The 19636-nt window shown below is 40.9% G+C and overlaps 2 protein-coding genes across 4 annotated transcripts in view; one reads left to right on the plus strand and one right to left on the minus strand.

Moving 5' to 3' along the window:
- Nucleotides 1-1221: 1221 nt before the first annotated feature.
- Nucleotides 1222-5462, minus strand: LOC115028491 (hyaluronidase PH-20-like). Its single transcript, XM_029462303.1, is given in 7 exon segments — nt 1222-1659; nt 2728-2757; nt 2759-2818; nt 4472-4630; nt 4714-4932; nt 5019-5187; nt 5281-5462. Coding segments are annotated over 7 exon segments (1257 nt in total).
- A 7681-nt stretch (nt 5463-13143) lies between these two features.
- waslb (WASP like actin nucleation promoting factor b) overlaps nt 13144-19636 on the plus strand; it is a 24557-nt gene continuing 18064 nt past the window's right edge. For 2 of the 3 annotated variants that reach the window (XR_003834555.1, XM_029462050.1), the window contains exon 1: nt 13144-13592. Coding sequence is in view for 2 of the 3 variants with exons in the window: in XM_029462050.1 (XP_029317910.1) it covers nt 13488-13592 (105 nt within the window). In the remaining variant the exon portion in view is untranslated. The remainder of the gene's footprint in view (nt 13593-19636) is intronic. The other variant, XM_029462051.1, reaches the window with a different exon arrangement.

Below are 19636 nucleotides of genomic sequence, written 5' to 3' on the forward strand. Positions count from 1 at the left end.
ACCACCTCCACGTCGACCCACTCAGTGGACACCGGTTGCTGGTGTGGCCTGATCCTTCGGAAGTCCACCACCATCTCCTTGGTCTTGGAGGTGTTCAGCTGCAGATGGTTCGACTTGGACCACCTCACAAAGTCCTCCACCAGGTTCCTGCACTCCCCCTCTTGTGTGGGGGAGTGCAGCCTTTCAGCCTGACGTACTGTGGTCTCTCTGTGAGGTAGTCCGTGATCCATCTCACCAGATGTGAGTCCACCCTCATCTCTGTGAGCTTATCTCTCAGGAGTAGGGGCTGGATGGTGTTAAATGCGCTCGAGAAATCAAAAAACATAATTCTCACCGCGTCACTCCCCTTGTCCAGATGAGAGTAAGCCCTGTGTAGCAGATAGAGGATGGAGTCATCCACGCCCACTTTCGCCTGGTATGCAAACTGCAGAGGATCTTGTGCATGGCGGACCTGGGGTTTGAGGCGATGGAGCAACAGCCGCTCCATGGTCTTCATCATGTGTGAAGTCAGTGCAACCAGCCGGAAGTCATCTGGCTCCCTAAGGTGTTTCTTTTTGGGGACAGGGATGAGACATGAAGTCTTCCAGAGTACTGGGACCCTCCCCAGCCGCAAGCTCAGTTTCAACATACACTGAAGGGGCTCCCCGAGTTCAGCAGAACAGGCCTTTAGCATCCTTGGACACACTCCATCCAGGCTAGCCACTTTACTGAGACTCAGTCTCTTCAGCTCTCGGCTCACCTGATCTTTGGTGATGGCGGGGGGAGGGGTGTTACATTGTCCATGGAGACGATGAGGGAGAGGGGGGTTGAATAGTGCCTGGAGGCAGCCTGGGTGTTGGTGTTGGGGGTGGTGAGGGCAGGGGTGGGGGCGTTTAGGGAGGTGCTGTGTGGGCAGCTCCTGGCTGCAACAGCTGGGCTATCAAACCTGTTGTAGAACAGGTTGAGCTGGTTTACTCTCACATTATTGCTCCCCCTCTGTTGTGTTGCTGCCCTTCTTCTTGCAGCCTGTGATGGTTTTCATGCCGTCCCAGACCTCCCTCATGTTGTTGTCCCACAGCTTCATGGAACATGTCATATTATGTCAGTGGTCATAGTATGCACGCAAGATGAGGTCCTTTTAATATTGCAGATGATGTGTCCAGCAATGAATTGTGACTGGACTGGGTAATTCCCAGGTCTGAATGTTTGGTTTTAGTGGTGTATTTCATTAAAGAAATGTGACTAAACTTTCAGGTTTTTTTTAACATTGTCTTTCGTAATACTGGCTTGGTGTGTATCATCCAACATGGCTTTATTCAGAGTGTGAAACCTTTGGTACAGCCCTTGCTTCACACTAAATATCAGGGCCTTGGCTAGTTCTCTGTACGTCCTGGGAGAGCAGCTCAGTCCTTTATAGCACTGGCAGGTAAACCTCCTGCTCAGAGCCTTCAGGTCTGAGAGGGTAGGTCTCCCTAGGACAAGGTAGCGCTTCTGAACATGCAGGATCCTGAAATTCTCTGGGTTAAGATGGAGGTAGTTATTGGAGTTGTAGTTTTTCCGAACACAGCGGCCATTGCCTCGACACAGGAAGTTGCTGCAGAGCTGGGTGGCTATGGTGACATTGGTGATGTAAGGGTTGAGGGTGGTGAAGAGGTAGGATGAGAGGGCTGCACAAGACGTCTGAGGAGCAAAGCAAAGACAGTTGAAGAAGGAACAGGGAGAGCAAGAAGAGAAAAGTATTCCAAAGTGGATGTTTATTGATGTACTATACTCTGTATATTCCTACTGTCTGAAACAGAACATTTGCATGTGATTAAAGGGATCTCTAAAGGTAAAACTCATACTGGCTTTCTTGCCAAGATTTGAGAAGATCAATATGTCGGTTCAATATGAAGCTGCAGCCTGGTCTCCTAAAAATTACGTTCCCATACGACAAAAACCTTTCAAGGGAAACTTATTTTCTCCCAGATTGCTTTTGTTTTTGACGCATCACAAATACGTTTCAAATCAAAGTCTGCGGAAGGCCATGTAAGTAGGAGGTTAGGGTTGATGAAAAAAATAACACAGGACTTTCACCCAAAGACCGCTGTTCATGTCCCGTGTGAAACCAAAAGTCAACGGTAACTTATTTTAGCCAGACCATGATTTTTTTCAAGTAGTTTTGTTACATTTTTGTTTTGTTTTAATTCACAACGTTAGCTTCGCGTTTAAAACTTCAACCGTAATCCGGGGGAGAAAATACATTTCCCTAAAAACATAATTGAGAATGCATTATAATATAGTGATGGGAATTATTTTAGTAGACAGGGTTGGAAACTGAAGCCATGAGAAAATTAGCTTAGTTTAGCTACCAGACTGAAATCATCTCTGTCCAACATGTTATATCTCATGACTTTATCCTGTGCAGTATGTAAAACCAACAAGGCGGATTTAGGAAAGATGGAATATAAAATAACCTAATGCACTGAATTATACACAATAACTGTAAGAATATGAATTGAATTTAAAGATTTGAATCTTTCAGAAGACAAGCTAATCCTGGCCTTGCCATGGATTAACTAATACTGTTACTACCAACCAATACAATCCATCAGGACCTGAGTCGCTGAGCTATTATCAGTCAGTCACAGAGACGGGCAGACTCCTATATCATCTAATTGCACACATTGTCTCTATGTCTGACTACCTGCCATCAGCACACTGTTATGTCTTTCAGCAGTGCAGTGGAGGTCTGCAGGGTGATGTTACCTGGTCATCATAGTCAGCGCTGGCCCCCTCACAGCACAGCGCCAGACACTCCCACTGCTGCACTTTCCCCAATGGTGCTGACCAAGTCTCCCTGCACACAAATGGTTAAATATGTCCATTATTGCCTTTAGATCAGAAACTGCCGCAGGCATTCACAAATGAGATAATCATATATGCATGCATGTAACAGAGTACATTTACTAATTGTGCCAATTTGATGTACTTTACTTGAGTATTTCCATTTTCTCCTACTTTATACTTCTACGGCACTATATCTCAGAATCAAATATTGTATTTTCTTACTCCATTACTTTAGATACTTTGCAGAGTACAGTTTTTCATCCCCTTCCTGTAAAGTAAAAACACTTATCTGTAGATGTGTTGATGTTAAATGTTTGTGATGAACTGAAGGATGAAAAGTTCTCCTACTTCTTAAGCTAAATAAACTATTTAAAAACGCACAAAGCTAAGAACAGGGCTGTTTTTCTAATGACTTGTACATGATTCTCACAGGACAGTGACAAAGCTACAAACATATAATGATTTTATAAAATATGACGTATTTCTGTAGAAAAACTCAAATGAACACGATCTTAAACATGTGCAACAGTGAAATGCAACATACACATTAATGCAGCAGTGATATTAATCCCAAAACCTCATATATGATAGTAAAACACTGACATTGTACTGCACAATGAGTTATTTTACCTTAAGTACATTTTTGCTGATAATTCTTACATACTTTTTACTTAAGTAAAGCTTTGAATGCAGTGTGGTAACTCACAGTGTGGTATTACTTAAGTAAAGGATCTGAATACTTCTTCCAATACTACACGCATGGTGCACAGACTTTTACACTGTTCATATTCCCCTAAAACACACTCATCACACGAGGTGAGAAGAGAGGATACGGATTACACACTCAGGTGAGGGTTACCACCTGAACAGGGTGTTGTTACAGCAAGAAACCAAACTCCTCTTAAAGCCGGACCTCAGGCTGGAAACACCTCACCGCTGCGATGAAGAAGTAATTTAAGATGTAGCTAATCTAGTAAAGTGTGAGCGCTCATTATTGAGTTGTTCCAAAAATATTATCTGTTTGAGAGTGACCATGAAACAGCTTACCCAAAACACTCTTGGGAGATGTTTTTGACCTTCAACTTCAGAAACAAAATGTTCCATTAATTACTTTTAAATCCCTATATGGTCTGGCTCTGCTTTACATTTCTCAACTCTTAGCTCCTTATTCTACCGCTCAGATTATCGAATCCAAATGTTGTTAAAAGTTCCACGGTCCAGGTTTAAAACATGCTTTTACTATTATATATCCAACACTGTAAATCAGTTTAAAAAAACAAAAACATTTAAAACACCACCTGTACAGACTAGCATTTGTTTATATATATATTTATTTTTTTCTCAATTTTTAACGTTGTTCTTTTATATGTGTGATCTCTTATAGAGATTGTATACACATTTTCTGTGTATGATTTACTATCTTTGCACCTATATTGTATAGTGTTGTATTTTGTGAAGCACCTTGTAACTCCATAGCGCTATAATACTATTATTACTATTACTATTACTATTATTATTATTATTATTATTATTATTATTATTATTATTATTATTTAATTACTAATTCATTTTTAGTGAGTGGATGTGATTTATACATGTATTCCAATGAGATCCCATGCTTCCTACTATTACATAATACAACCCTTAAATGCCTCTCATATACCTGGCTGAGGAAGCGTTTGTTCTGATCAACAAAGACAGGTCGCATGTAGGCAAACACAGGCGCGGTGCCACTCTGTCTGGCCAGCGCAGATACTCTCAAAGCTTCCTGGACACGGTTTCTCACCATTAGGGCGGCTCTGGGATTGTTTGCCAGAGAGACCTGAAACACGGAAAAAAAATATCTGAGCAATTCAAATTCAAGAAGAATTATTAGGGATCCATAAAAATAAAAAACCCTCTAACCTGCAGGTAGACAGAGGGGTAGAGGGCGGTGCTAGACTCCCACAGCCAGAGGAGCTCATCATTCTGCCTCCTCACCTCCTTGGAGCAACGGCCTGTGTAGTACGGCTTCTCCCAGCCGTAATTGTAGCAGTTAGGAAACAGGTAGAAGCCCCAGAGATAGTTGGGTCTCATAGCTCTACCCATTGCCAACATCCCTGACATGAAACTTTTAGCTGCCACCTTAAAATGGAAATAAGAATAGAAGAATCAATATTTAATAGATGTTGAGAACTATAGAATTTTTTGCTCACACTGTTTGTCCTGACCTGGAACTGTTGTTTTGCTTTGTCTGTGGCCTGCTGCAATGTGAGGGAGCGGTTAGTCTGCATAAGGTGTGCCACAGATAAAGTCTGGTAGATTCTCTTAGTGCCCCAGTTTCTGTTCCACAGGGGGCGCCATTCCTCCCAGTCGATCACAGCCAAGCCTCGGCTTGTCCTGGATGGAAGACAGGAGGATGAAGAAGAGGTTAAAGATCAATGTGGAATGTGTCAAACAACATTTAATTTTTTTTATTTTAGGGAGGCTCACTTGGATGGAATGTAGTAGTTAATGTCAGCTCTGGCCTTGTTCATACTGGCTTTCAGGTTTCCCCTCTGAGGGATTCCCCCATTCAACTGTTTCCTACTAGTGAGGTCTACATGTGGGTAAAGACCCAATCGGTCAGTGTAGAACAGAGACAGGAACTGGCCTGGGACCTGTAGCAGAGACATGAAAAAGTGGTCTTTCAAAACAGGTGTTTATTTTACTACTTTTTGTCTATTTGCGTCTGTAGATTTCTCCTAAATTCAACAATAGTTAGTATTAAATAATGTCTCATTTGCATATTTAAACAAAAAACCATTGTCTTAATGTGAAAAATCAACTGGGGAAGTTTCATGGTGATATGTATTTGTTCAATATGTTAACATATTCACCTGTAGTGTCTGGCAAAAATGTATGGAGTATTACAATACATATCTTTAAAGACCGTTTTCTCTAAATTAGAATAAAATAGAGTCAGAAATCTCCACTTCAGTCATTACATACACCAAACCTTCATTCTTATCTATATTCTAAAGGTTGATTCATAAATCATTTATAGCCTAATTTATACAACATTTCATTCCTAAAAACACGGCAGAAATAGTTAGGCTAAATATTTCCTGATTTATGGAGTGAAAAAAAAGAGATCCCTCTGTAAAAACCTTTGACTATAATGTGTCAACAAAATGAAACAAGAACTTTGAACGTGGCTTCATCCAATGTCCAGATTTCTGTTCCGGAAATGTATGCACATTGTTGATAAGATGGCATATTGAAACATTTCAGAAAGCTTGTAATACAAACACTAATTGTGTTAATGTGAATAATCAGCTGGGGAAGTTTCATGGCCAAAGATTTCCCTATACACTTGTATTGTTTCCCCATAAATAAGTATAAGAAGACGTTTTCAAGAAGAACAGCTTTATAACTTCCAGTGATATAACCTCCAATTAACCTGTACTTCATGTTACTGAGTCATGTAGAAAAAAGACAGAATCAATTATGTTATTATTCAAAACATGTAGCAACTCGCTCTAAAGCCGTTCAAATTTTAGAATAAAACACATCACCAGAAATGTTCTTCCATAATAGCTTTATGTAAAGTAAATGAGCTTGTGATTGGATTACAGCATCTGTTTTGCGAATGTGAATGGTTTAACTCAATAATAATAATAATAATAATAATAATAATAAATTGTATTTGTAAAGGGCCTTTCAAAGCTAAAAGCAATCTCAAGGCGCTAAAACTCAGCTCTCTACATGTTTAACATTCAAATGTGTCCCCTTACCTTGGCAGGCGTGGCCACTCCTTTAAAGGGCGAGGTGTCCAATGAGATGTTGAACCTGTTACACACCAGAACAGGAATGTTCCAACTGACAATGAAAGGCTGGTGCTTGAACATCGGACCTGTGGTGTGGGGGAGAGGGGGAGGAGGAAGTGGTCCGGGCTGGCGGGAGCCTACTGCTTCTGGAGGAGATGTCGGGGTTTTGGGGAGAGGGATGGGTGAAGCAGTTTGAGGTTGAGGGGAAGAAGGCAATCTTTCTGGAAGTGATGTCGAGTTGGAGGGAGGGAAGGGTTTAGCAGTGAGAGGAGGACGTTTGTCAGAAGACACAGGAGACATTTTGTACAAATGACATGGTGGATGTTTGTGCAGAGGTGGTTTTATAGTTTTGAAGGATAATGTAAGATGTTTGCAGGGTTGAGGTAGCAAGTAAGCTGGGGGTGAGGGTACGAGGTGGTCTCTGGGGGATGTTTGGTTAAAGATGTAGATAGATGTCGATGGAGTCGTAGTAGAGGCTTCCGACAAAGACGTTGGGCTGATGGTGGAGCTAGATGATTTGAGGATCGCTGGGGTGGTAAAAGTGTTACCAAGAGGAGGAGTAAAGGCTTTTGGTGTTGTCAGGACAGATGATGAGAGAGCAGGCCAGATGGTGAGAGCAGGGAGGATAGAGATGGGCAGAGGGGGAAAGATTGATGGGGTGAGTGAGAGAAGCAGCAGCACACAGCTTCTGCTCTTCTGTGTGACTGAAACCATCCTTTTCCCTGGCTGGAGAAAAGCAGAATAAAAACAGAAACAATCAAACTCCATGTCCTCACTTACAAAGCCCTCCACCACGTAGCCCCCTCCTATCTCACTGACCTCATCTCCCCCTACCAACCCCTGCGGTCCCTCAGATCCACCTCAGCTGGTCTCCTTTCCACACCCAAATCCAACCTGCTTTGGAGACAGAGCTCCAGGTCAGCACCCAGACTCTGGAACTCCCTCCCCGAAGACATCCGTGACTCTCAGTCAGCCTCTATTTCAGTCCCTTTTTTTTCTTCTCTGTCCTAACCCGTTTTTCCAGGAAAGTAATAATTTTTTCTGTGAAAATAGCTCAAATAAAGCTTTTTGGAAAGTGAAACAAAACCTTTTTTTTGTCAGGATACAAATGTTTGTTGTTGTAATGCTCATTTCGGCCACAAGAGGCTGAAGTGCACCACTACCACATGTAATAAATAGAACTAAAAGCATTCATGTTTTCTTCCAGTTCAGTTTTAATGTCACCATGCAGTCGAAACACAATGGACATACAGTATATTGTGTGTTTTGTATTATTGTTATTATGTATCAAGAGAAAAAAGGATTAACCTAAATGAAATGACAAAAAATATCCTGACAAAAAAGAAATCACCTCCAAACGTTATTTCACAGATTAAATGTTTTCTTTAATTTACAACAATGATCCTGGCAAAACGTTATTTTCACCCAAACGTTTTCCCCCCAGTTTTCCGAAACTTTGAAAGATTATCGTGTCAAAACCTTTTTTTCACCTGTTCTTAGAGAAACACAGAAGAGTAAACAATTTAGATCAGATCAGCATATTTTTCTAATAACAAAGTATTTGAAGTCCTTTCGTCTCAACTCGGATCTGAAATCTGAGCCTTTTCTCCCCACAATTCTAAAGACTAGCATGATTTAACTGTCATTGTGTTCCCAACAAAGACAACGGAACTTGATAGCCATGGATTGTCAAGATGGCCTCATCTTGACAATCATAAACCACAACCCACCAACTCAAAACCAATTTACAGACTATGTCAAAACAAAAGACACAATACCTGGACATGCCTTCAGTGGAACCGTCTCACCATAAGATGTGTTGGCTGGAGAGCACAGAGAGTGAGAGTGACCTCACACATATTACACTGTCTGATATAGGGAAGGGGGGGAGAGGCATGGTGGGCAGAGCTGCGTACAAGGATGCACTCTGCTTTCCGTTGTTTGTCTCTTGTTTTGATGGCACAGTGTCAAGTTTGACTTGGAGCGGAGGAGGAAGGCACACCTGGGTGTGAGGTTATGGAGCGTGCACTGTCCTTACAGTCAGGCAAACTGAGCAGGGCATCAGTATGGAGCTTAGATTGTTATTGCACTGGTGTTGACACTAGTGCTTGTCACCTGGGATGGGATGAATAAATAATTACAACAATGGAGGCAGTGAAAGCAAACGGGATTACTCGATAAACTGACGTTCATTGCTCAATATTTTAAAACTACATGTGCAGTTGATGTCATCCTTTTTGGACTTGGTTCAACATTACATAGAGACTAAGTACAGCAAAACACATCCAATCAATTTCTTCAAAAAAGCCATATGCGGCACATTTTTGGTTGCCTTTTTTCGTCCATTAAGAATTCGGAGCAAATGGAAATTGTTGAAGATAGTAGATAACGATACCTTTGGAGTGGCATGTTGGCCTGAATAGAAAAACAATTGCATAATATTGTACATGCTATCAATCTGCAGCCACAATCTTTACATTCTCCATGTACAGGGAGGAGACAGGAAAGTTGACACCTGGGTGGCAACAGAGATATTGTTTATATATGGAAGGTTTACAGACAAAAAATAACCTAAATATAACTAATAATAGCTCTTTTCACCTAGATGTTACAAGTAATTGTGCATTGTCTGGGATTTATACATTGGACTGTTTACCCTGCATGTGTTTATGTGTCAGGTCAGGGACATGTAATGCCAAATGGTGCTTGTTATTTCACAAGTTAGTGGCACAGTGTGAACAGTAGCTGTTTTTAGGAGGGTGGTGTGTGTGTGTGTTTCTGTTAATATTGCCTATTACTACATGTACATTTCAGTTAAAGTTCTCATATTGTGAGATTTCCATGTTTGTTTGTTTTTATTATTATTATTATTATTATTATTATTATTATTATTATTATTATTATTATTATGAAGCAGGTCTAGGTGCTATATAAATACTGTGAAAGTAATACAACGGATACAGCTATATTCACACAGACAGTATGTTAAAATTAAATTGAAAATTAAAGAATTTAAACATGTTCAAGTAGAAACCCAAAACACAAGTATGAACCTGAAATTAGCATAATGTATCCCCTTTAAGTAAACAAGATTATGTATGTCTCGATGAAGAAACATGTTTTCTCATGACTGCAGTATGAGAAGATCAAACGTGTTCAGTGTTAGTCACTTATGGTGCAACTTTCCCTTGGTGGATTACATCCAGATTATTTTGATTTCAAATTATATTAGATAAAATAAAAAGTAGGATTTCTGGTCAGCTCGAATGCAGTAGCCCTCTAAGCCGAAAGGGTTTGATATTTAATATTTTTTTGTTAACCATGGACAACAAAACAAAAATGTTTTATGCACTGACGCAACATAAAATAGGTATATTTTTACCCCCTTCTATTTTCATGTTATCCTTGACAGTTTATAGATCAAATCTCAAGTTGATCAGGTAATTTACAGACACATGAGATTTCATTATTTCTGGACTTGCATAGTTAGCACACAGTTTTAACGTAAGCCGTAACAAAGTACACGTCTACTGCTTAACATGAGCTGCATTGTTTTACTCCCGAACCATGACACTGCAACACTGCAACCTCCATTGTTAAGATGCAAAACACGCTTTGTTAGATTGCTCCAACAGATTGTCAGTAACTCTTCAGCACTCTCGTCATTCTCCTAGTTACCTGGTGATGTATGCAGGCAGCATTATGCACAATATGATGGTTATTGCCTTTTGGCAAGCATGTTGGTCTAATGTAATTTGATAGAGTAACCAATGTGCTGAGTGCACTGAGGAGCATCAGTGATACAACATCTAGTGTAATGCTGCCCCCTCGTGGTTAGGATGTTCAGGTGCTTGTCAATAAATACAATATAATTTTTCTCTCTCTCTGTGTATCAGTATGAATGGCACAAGGCAATACTTGCCTGTTTGAATATTTTTACGGTTGAGGTTACCCCATCGTGACATTTCCAAACAAAATCCACATTGTACAACATGATTGGGACATGTGGAAAGGCCAACTTCATTAAATATTCATACAGAAGCCCGTCGGGGATGTCTTTCTCCAGAATTTAAAATATAATATTCATGTTTTCCTCTTCCCTCCTCTCATAGCCTCTTTTGTTGTGGAAAGTAGGTCAAATGAATGTATGCATGCATGTAAGGGTAGCCCCAGAAGGTGTGTCTGCATAACCCCCACAACACATCTACAGCATTGACAGCTATAATGCAGAGTTTTCCATTCACATAGTCTGTATTACAAACATACAGGCACACCTAAAGTAATACACTGACTATGGATAAGTACCTCATACAACCCCACAAGCATTGACATGCATTGAAAAGACTTCCCTGGTCACACCTCACACATTCTTGTTTGCATTGCTCAGAAATGTCAGTTAGGTATCTGACACAAGCAGGAGTATGTGCTCAGTTGTCCTGTTATTGTGTGTGAGTAAGTGCATACCAAGCATTATTAGCTGTCAGTATCATTGAGTTTCTGTGAGTAGAGAATCTGTATCCCTCTCAATACGTCAATGGATGAACAATTTACTTCCTTACTTATGTAATTGCTTGAGTACCTCACGACAACGTTTAGGAAATGTGGGTTTTACTGCTCTTTTTCTTCTTCACCTGCACTCTCTGTCCATCTGATTTTTTCTCTCTCCCCCACACCTTTCCTTTTCTCAATAACTGCTCCAAAAGGATTTTTCTTTTCACATTCCTGCATGATGAACATAAGTGTTCTTATAACTGCTCCTTCAGGATGAGTCATTTCTAACATTTCTATACCTCGCTAAGCCAAGGCCAGGTGGAGTAGTGCAGAGTTTCCTGAGGTGTTCCTTTGCCCGTCGGTCGGGTTTTTCTAGTCCAACGAGACTCCCATTGAAGAGCAGGGAGTTAGGTTGAACCGGGGGGAAGTACATGGACGAAAATGTGTATGAGTAAATGTGAATGAGCAGGTACTGGGACAGGTTGAGTTATGTTTACATTAATTTACCAAGAACAGTGAGAGTAGGAAGGTATTAGTTTATCTATAAGTCCCACATTTTTCCATAAATATTAACTCGTCCTTCACTGGAAAGATTTAACCCAGTAATGTATTGGATTAAAGAAACATCTTTCACACTTAAATGTATTGCCAAAGCTTCCCTCAATGTTCAATAACATAATACAAATATACAGAGAATTACATGGCAAAGTAAGATCCTTTTTTTGTTTTTCAAGGGCAATATATTGTGTTGTGTTCATCCTGACTGTACAGAAATTAATACCCTTGTATGAAATGTGTTTTCATCGTGAAAAGCTGAATTTGGTTAATGTGCAGTGTCATTCACAACAAGTGTTACGAGTGACATTTGAAGCTGTCGGCTGTGTAAGCTCCACATGAACTTTCTCTTCCGCCATGAGAGGAGAAATGGCCTGAGTTTCTGGCTCACTCTTATATGTAGAGCTGTGCAAGAATGTATGTCAAAAAGTATCACATGTTTATACAAGCTGAGCAAATATGGACAATAGCAAAATCACTTCTGGAGTGTATTGATCACAAGGGAAAGTATTTTCTTTGTAACACATCTCAAAGACTACCATCTTGCAAACAATACCCGTTTATTAGCCTGACTGAGCATGTTGCAGGAACATGTTACAAACACCCTTCGGCACATTACTAAAATATGTATGAGCCATATATGCTGCCCTTGTTCAAGGCTACTCATAGCAGCCTCTGAATATGTCTGTTGTTGAGCGCTATTTACCGTGAAGACTAAAATGTTTGGTGTAAAAAGACTACAATTTGTAATATTTTACATTTTGCCATAAATCAGGAACAATAGGGGTGTCTTAGTCAAATGATTCTGCAGAAACACACTCAAATGTACACTTTCAAGCATTAATTCAGACTTGATAGTCTTACCCTTGAGGCTATGTATAGTAACTGGAGCAGTCTTAATTAAACTTCACTTTATGTAGCTATTTATAGTTTATTGCAATGCATGGGAGAGACCTGTGTATCGTCCCAGGGGCATTTCAGTTCAGGGGGGCAAATCATTTCATGTCCCCGGGAATATTTATCTTCTATTAAATTCTAGGGCCCAGATAACAGCATGACCCTCTCTGACTTCAAGAATAAAATAGCACATCATTATCATTAGAGGGGAATTATAATTCCCATGGTTCTTTTGTGAACACCTATTCAGCCTTAAAGTATTCATTCAAAGTGTAGGCTTAGCTCTGCATTAATTGTCAGTTTAATCAGTCCACTCACAGGGTGCATTGTATGCCATTATCTTCCCCACTTGCACCTTATTTCTTATCTCCTCCCATTCTGCACTCGCTTACATTCCTGCCATAAAAGCCACGGGCGGACTGGAATAAACCATCTCCATGGGGAGTGTGTTGAGAATTGTAACTTTATTATGCATACATTCCTCACTAGAAGTTAACTATAATATAATTCCATGGTGAAACTGCTTTTATATAAACCTCTCACCGTTTTCAGTGTCAAAGTATCTCTTGGCGATTATGTAGGATACAGCTGGGAAACATGTGGACCCCATTCCCAGATAGTGGACTCGTCCTAACACTGCCATGTTGGATGGAACTGGCTCTGTGCTCTCTGGCGGACGGACTTCCCAGGAAACTTTTTTACGGTTTTCCGTCTTCGCTCAGTCGCTGCAATTTTGACCTTATTTTAAAGAGGAGCGGGACGTCGCACTGCATCCCTAAACGGCATACGTTTGTTTGCACCCCTGTATTGCGAACCTCCGGGATAAACCGACTCGGTGTGAGGGGGTCGAAGGAAGGCCACGGATGACCGAGGGATTGTTTATGTATCTTTTGGGATCTCATATAACGAGTTACAGTCGGTGCATACTTTATATATTGATCACTAATAATGAGTGGACATCCGCCGCAACGGCGGCAAACAAATGTCGGTTCAATACAACTGACACAGCAGGAAAATGAATGCCTTTTCAACTACCTTGGCAGGAAATGCATGGTAAGTTTTTTTTGTCAATCAAATTGTTGTATGATAGCTGGCTAAGAAAACAAGCTAATATAGCTAACTTGCACCGTGTTTCCTGTCCCGAGACGGGAGATAAGGCTAGCTATGAGGTGTAACGGTGTGTTTGTGGCCTATAGTTTTATGTTGTGATATTGCAGGTGTGTGTTTTCCCCGGAAAACACTTCAGACTTCTAACTGAAGAGAGTGGTTTGTTTTGACAGCAGAAGGGACGAGGGAGGGCTGGGAGCGAGCGACTAACTGTGTTTAACGTCCCGTTTGGGACGGTGACATTTGGGAAAACTGCAAGTTTCATTCCTGCCCGGGGCCTCCGCTGGTACGCCCTTAACTTAAAGCTTGACACACCTGAAGTCACTCAGGAAATCCTGACATACTGCTGTCACCTAGCCTGGCTGCGCTAAGCCTAGCATCGGCACGGTGGAGTTAATAGTGGTGGTTTTGGAGCTGTTAAATCAATCAGCGCTCAGCAATTATTTTGTACTGGCATTACATAACATAGCTGAACCTTGGTTGTTTTCGGGAAGTGTGTCCACCGAGAAGAATGTGCCGATCAGCCTTGGCCGAGGACACCGCTGACTAGCTAAAAAGTTCTCCTAGTGCAGGACCTGTGCCACTCACAGCATTCGAGGAGTCAAATTGTACCAGTATGACTGCAGTCAAGATCAGTAGTGCACTGTCACGACTCAGAATTGTGAGAGAGTCTGATATTATGTAACACGTGTAGCATGATTCAGCTGACTCATTTGTATGTTCTCCTTTTGCACTATGTCTGTAGCTAGTCCCAAACCCAGCAGATAGTAGCCACGTTTTGAGTTAGACAATTGCACCTGCATTAACACCATGACACAGCATTGTCTCAATCTCATATTTCTTTAAAATGTTTGCTTTTTATGATGTTGCAGGACAGGCTTCAGCCACTTTAAGTCAACCATACATAATACCCACTGGCTGGTACATCTGAATATTAATCAACTATATGAACAAGCAGGTAAAACTAATATTAACAGACTCCAGGGCATCGGATCAAAGGATGTTTGCCTTCCAGAGCAGCTTTAATGTTTTACTGTGTCTCACAGTAAAATAATGCAGATGCATACTTAGATGTGCATAAGTGTTTGCCTCTGCAGTTTATTAAAATCTCTTTTTTAAGGTAGTCAAACTTCCAAGTCTTTCACTGTGAAGAGCAGTGAGGACCGTTGCTAAATTCCCTCCAAAAAAGATTTTCCAATCTGATTTAGAAGATTATATTCTTCCCTTACTAAATCTTCGTAGCTTTAGTAGAAACTCTGTCACCCAGTGATATCATCTGGAAAGAATGTCACACCTTCACCTGTTTATTGATAGCCGTTTTAGATAAGACATTGTCAAGGTGTCAGATTAATAAATTAAAGTTCAACTGTGCCGAGCATAATCGAGTGTGTTAGTCTTGTGAGGTTTGTGTGTGCGTTTGCTTTGGAAAGGCAACATTTCCTGTCCCATGACACAGTATGTCAGGCCTGTATGTGGTCACATGATGGCATGTCTCAACCTCCTCCTGTGCAGGTTCATGGGGTGTGTCTTCCTTCTATGTAACCTGTTTAAAAATCCAATGACGACGTTCCTTCGGCATTCTGGCAATTGCGTCACTCTGAACAATGAATCAAAATCTCATCGCAATATGGACTCGTTCGATATCCAAAACGCAGCGGGTGCAATATTTGTTTTAAGGCAAAATTCCATTCTGAATTACGTTTTATGGTGCTGCAGATCCTATTCTACAGATTTAGGAAAACATTGCGTCGCCAAAATCACACTGATCATTTTAATATAATTTTCAATGAGAATGACGCAGAAAAATATTGTGAATCTTATCACAATTGTAATATCAGTATATTAAAAATTCAGTCATTCAGCCCTATCACTCAGCATGTGACATAATAATAATAATAATAATACATTTGATTTGTAAAGCGCCTTTCAAAGCTAAAAGCAATCTCAAGGCGCTAACATAGATGTAGAATCCAGAACATTCCTCACAGTCCTACGCTATTGTGTGACTCTTTGCATGCAGAGAGTTTAGGAGAGTGTGTGTGTGTGTGTGTGTCAGAGAGAGAGACAGAGAGACAGAGAGAGAGAGAGAGAGAGAGAGACAGAGAGAGAGACAGAGAGAGAGAGAGACAGAGAGAGAGAGAGAGAGAGAGAGAGAGAGATTGTGCGTCTCATCTAATTAGAATGCCCACCAGTGATTTAGTGGCCGACACAAGAAGTACATTGCATAATGTACTTCTTGTGTCTTCTTTCTACAATGCACAGCCATTAGTTGCCTCTGTGCAGCTGAATTACACTTGATTTATTTGAGCTGTAAAAGGCTTGTTTTTATACTAACTAATTCTTTGAGTAGAGCTCTCCTTGCCTGTTTGTCTGCCTGCAGTCTCCAGGGCATGTTGGTATAGAGATTTTATGCCCAACTGTGATTAAAAAGTGTGGGCACATCTTTTTTACAACAGCATTGCTTTGGGAGTTGCCTTTTGCATTGTTTCTCTAATGACATAAATAAAATTGCCCACACAACATGTGGTTTTTAATTCTGGGGCCATCTTTATTGCCTACTTATTGAACAGTGGCTGTCTGTTGCCAAAAAAAAAAGATTCCATGACACTATGGCGAGGCAGGTGTTCATCTAAATCATTAAGAAGTGAATTGATAAATGTTCTTCTTTTATAGACCTGCAACGATTAGTCGATCGAATGCAGTGAAAAGAATCGCCGATCTTTTCATGCAAACATTGTAGATCATTTTTAGCCTCTTAAATATGAAGATTTCCGGGTTTTCTCTGTTTCCAAAACATATTAAACAGAATATCTCTGGGTTTTGGACTGACATAACAAGACATGTTTGCAATTTATCAGCGACAATGATTTATGAGATCAGATATAATTGGAATGTTAGAAGTCACTCACACAGGTACATGCACAGTGGTCTTACTCATTGGTTTGACTCATTGGTATTCCTTCTGCTGTTTTCACCATCACCAACACTGTGACTGGGCAAAAGGTGGAAGGGGTCCAATTTTGTGTGTGTGTGTGTGTGTGTGTGTGTGTGTGTGTGTGTGTGTGTGTGTGTGTGTGTGTGTGTGTGTGTGTGTGTGTGTGTGTGTGTGTGTGTGTGTGTGTGTGTGTGTGTGTGTGTGTGTGTGTGTGCACAGACTGCCTGATCAGCAGTCCTCTCCTACAGGAAGTCCTGTGGTCGGCCTCCTCTGGTGATTTGTGCTGGAGAAGGGAAACATGACTCCTCTTTTCCTCCACTTTGCCCCCTTTCTCTCCTTCCTTTCTCCCTTTGTAGTCTAACCTTACCCCTTGTAATGTCATCTGCTGTCATTCATATTTCTCATGCACCTTCAGACCTTACTTCGACAGCCCCTCTTCTTCCCTACACTGCCCTCTCTGTGTCAGCCTCTTATCCTGTCTTCTGTTTCTTCCCACTCCTTCCCATCTTTTCACTCGCTTTCCCTCCAAAGATCACGTGAAGAGGTGTGATGAACGTGTGCCAATATGGAACAGATTGACACAAATGGCTGATGGGGACGACATGCAAATTAGAACGTCAGCTACGGTTTGCCTCTGCAGAAATCAAGAAGGACACAGCAGTTCTTTGCAAAGAAAACCTCGATGTCCTGACTGTATAGTTTTATCAGAATGAAAACTATGGATTCTCTGCTGTTTGTAGACTCGCTACACAGAGACAGACCATGCAACCCTCTGAATTAGGCCCCATTATTCATGATGTTGAGTTTGAACATATTCTTCAAAATGTTCAGTGCTGTATTTCTTAAAACTAACTATTAACGTTGTCCTTATTTGATAAATGATTACAACTTTATGATTTTGGACACAGCTACCACCCCTTAGGCAAATATTTAATGATTCACATTCAGAAATCGAGTGTTTTCACCGCCAACATTTGGTCAATGAATGATAGAAATATGCTGAATGTGATTATTTTTTTGGTGTTTAGTTTTCCAAGAGTCCAGGATTATAATGATGAAAAGAGCGTGGCGCTCTCTCGTCTGCGTGCTGGACAGGTGATGAGCTTCATCCTTGAACCAGAAAGTTTGTTTGAGAACGAGTGCAGGAGAGGGACAGAATTTATTCACGAGAGACTGTGTCTCTAAGAGTGAGCAAGTGTTTTCTTTTCGGGTCCTGATGACGCCATCATAGACACGGCTCCACTTCCTGCAGCCTTTGGACCCGTCAGGAACAATCAGCGCTCCACGTGCAGATGACGCCCCGGGGCTCAGAGTCTGCACACCACAAAGAAATTCCATCATAAAGCCAAATTCATATCATTCTTTTGATCTCTATGTAATCATTTCTAATCCTAATCCTAATCCAATATAATATAGATGAATGCAGCTAAGGTTGAGGGAGAGTACACTGATATGTTCTGCAGCGTCACACATTTTTCTTCCGTTTGGCTGTTCACATAGTTTTTTAAATGTGGCCAATATGGTATTCCAGTGTGTACTGGTCCTGAACTGACTGAAGTTGATGTGCAGTGGGAGCCAGTGGAGCAGATGGCAACCAGGATGAGGAGAAGGAGTCAATATTAGGACTAGGGACGGGAGTTTCTCTTAATGTAATTCATGTTTAATCTTCAACTGTACTGTTTGCCGACTTCTGAAACCGGTTCTAAAAACGAGCAATATAAAAAAAGTGCGGAAGCTGAAAATAATCATAAAAAAGACTTGTGGAAATAGGCGTCTTGCTGGCATTTTTTAATAATCCCTTTCTGCCTCTGAACATCTGCGTCATTTTAAACATCACGTTTACACAATACTGAATCACAAGCAACACGAGGGCTCTGTATGTTGCATTGAAGTGTGCAGTAACTCCAGGAACTCTTGAGTTAAAAAGGCCTCAAAGATCACCGGGTGTATCCCTGCTCGGTGCTGCTGCTTTCATCTGTGTGTTAATGACTGTGAACCCGGACCCCTCAGTGTGAGCAAACCCCCGCAGCAACCTGTAAAGTGTGTGTGTGTGTGTGTGAGTGTGAGTGAGTGACAGGTGAGCTGCTCAGTGGGTTATGTGCATATCATTATGCAGCTCAGTCTCAGACTTACAGCCTTTCTTTCCCTTTAACCCCGCTGCTTCCCCAGCAAGAGCTCGGGCTGTACACAGAATATTGTTTGTTTTTTTGAGGAAATGTTTGGATCACACGAGTCAGAAAAAATCCAGCAGCCACCACTGGACTCTAATTCTACAAATAGTATAATACTAAAAATATTAGTGTAGCCTAATCTTTATCTAAAAACTGTCCAAACGGAATGAATTGCTATGCAAAAAGAAACGGCTGATTTTTAGAATTGTAATGTCAAGGTTAGGAATGAAACTTGGAACTATTCGATATAAAAACACAACTGTACGGATGTTTCACTGATGATGTAACGTTTGAAACGGTCTCAAACCAGTTATGATATTATTTGGCTCTGGTTTATGTGTTGTCAGTTTATTATGCAACTTTACTGACTTCAATATTGGTAAGCAGCATAGAAGACGCTGCCTGAGAGAAGTGCTGAGGTGCCTCTCATATGTTTATCATGTGTAGCCATTACACCAAGCATCGGGTGTGTGTGTGTGTGTTAATGGTTCATAATTTGGTCATAAACAAGCCAGTTTCTTGCCGCTCCTTGAATTTGCGTAACGATTTTGGTGTTTGTTTTCCTCGGTTTCACGCCACCCGTGATAGAAACATCGCTTGACCTTGTTTGACTTCTACGGACAATGAGCGTCTCTGTTCACACATGGGCTCAGTCGGACGTTACACAGACGTTACACAGTTACGCAGAGTAAAATTCCAATTTATTCGGACATTTGCGTTCTCGCATACAGCTCCTCCGGGTAATGTCTCGGGTTATTTCAGGGTTTCATTACCTGTGTGAAAGGGGTTTTAGTTCAATAGGAATCAATCAGGTTATATAATGATTTTTATGGCTACCAAAAAACACAATGCTTGCTTATGTAATATCCGGTAAACAACACAGA

The sequence above is a fragment of the Cottoperca gobio genome, chromosome 23 (assembly GCF_900634415.1).
Source record: "Cottoperca gobio chromosome 23, fCotGob3.1, whole genome shotgun sequence".
Taxonomy (NCBI): Eukaryota; Metazoa; Chordata; class Actinopteri; order Perciformes; family Bovichtidae; genus Cottoperca; species Cottoperca gobio.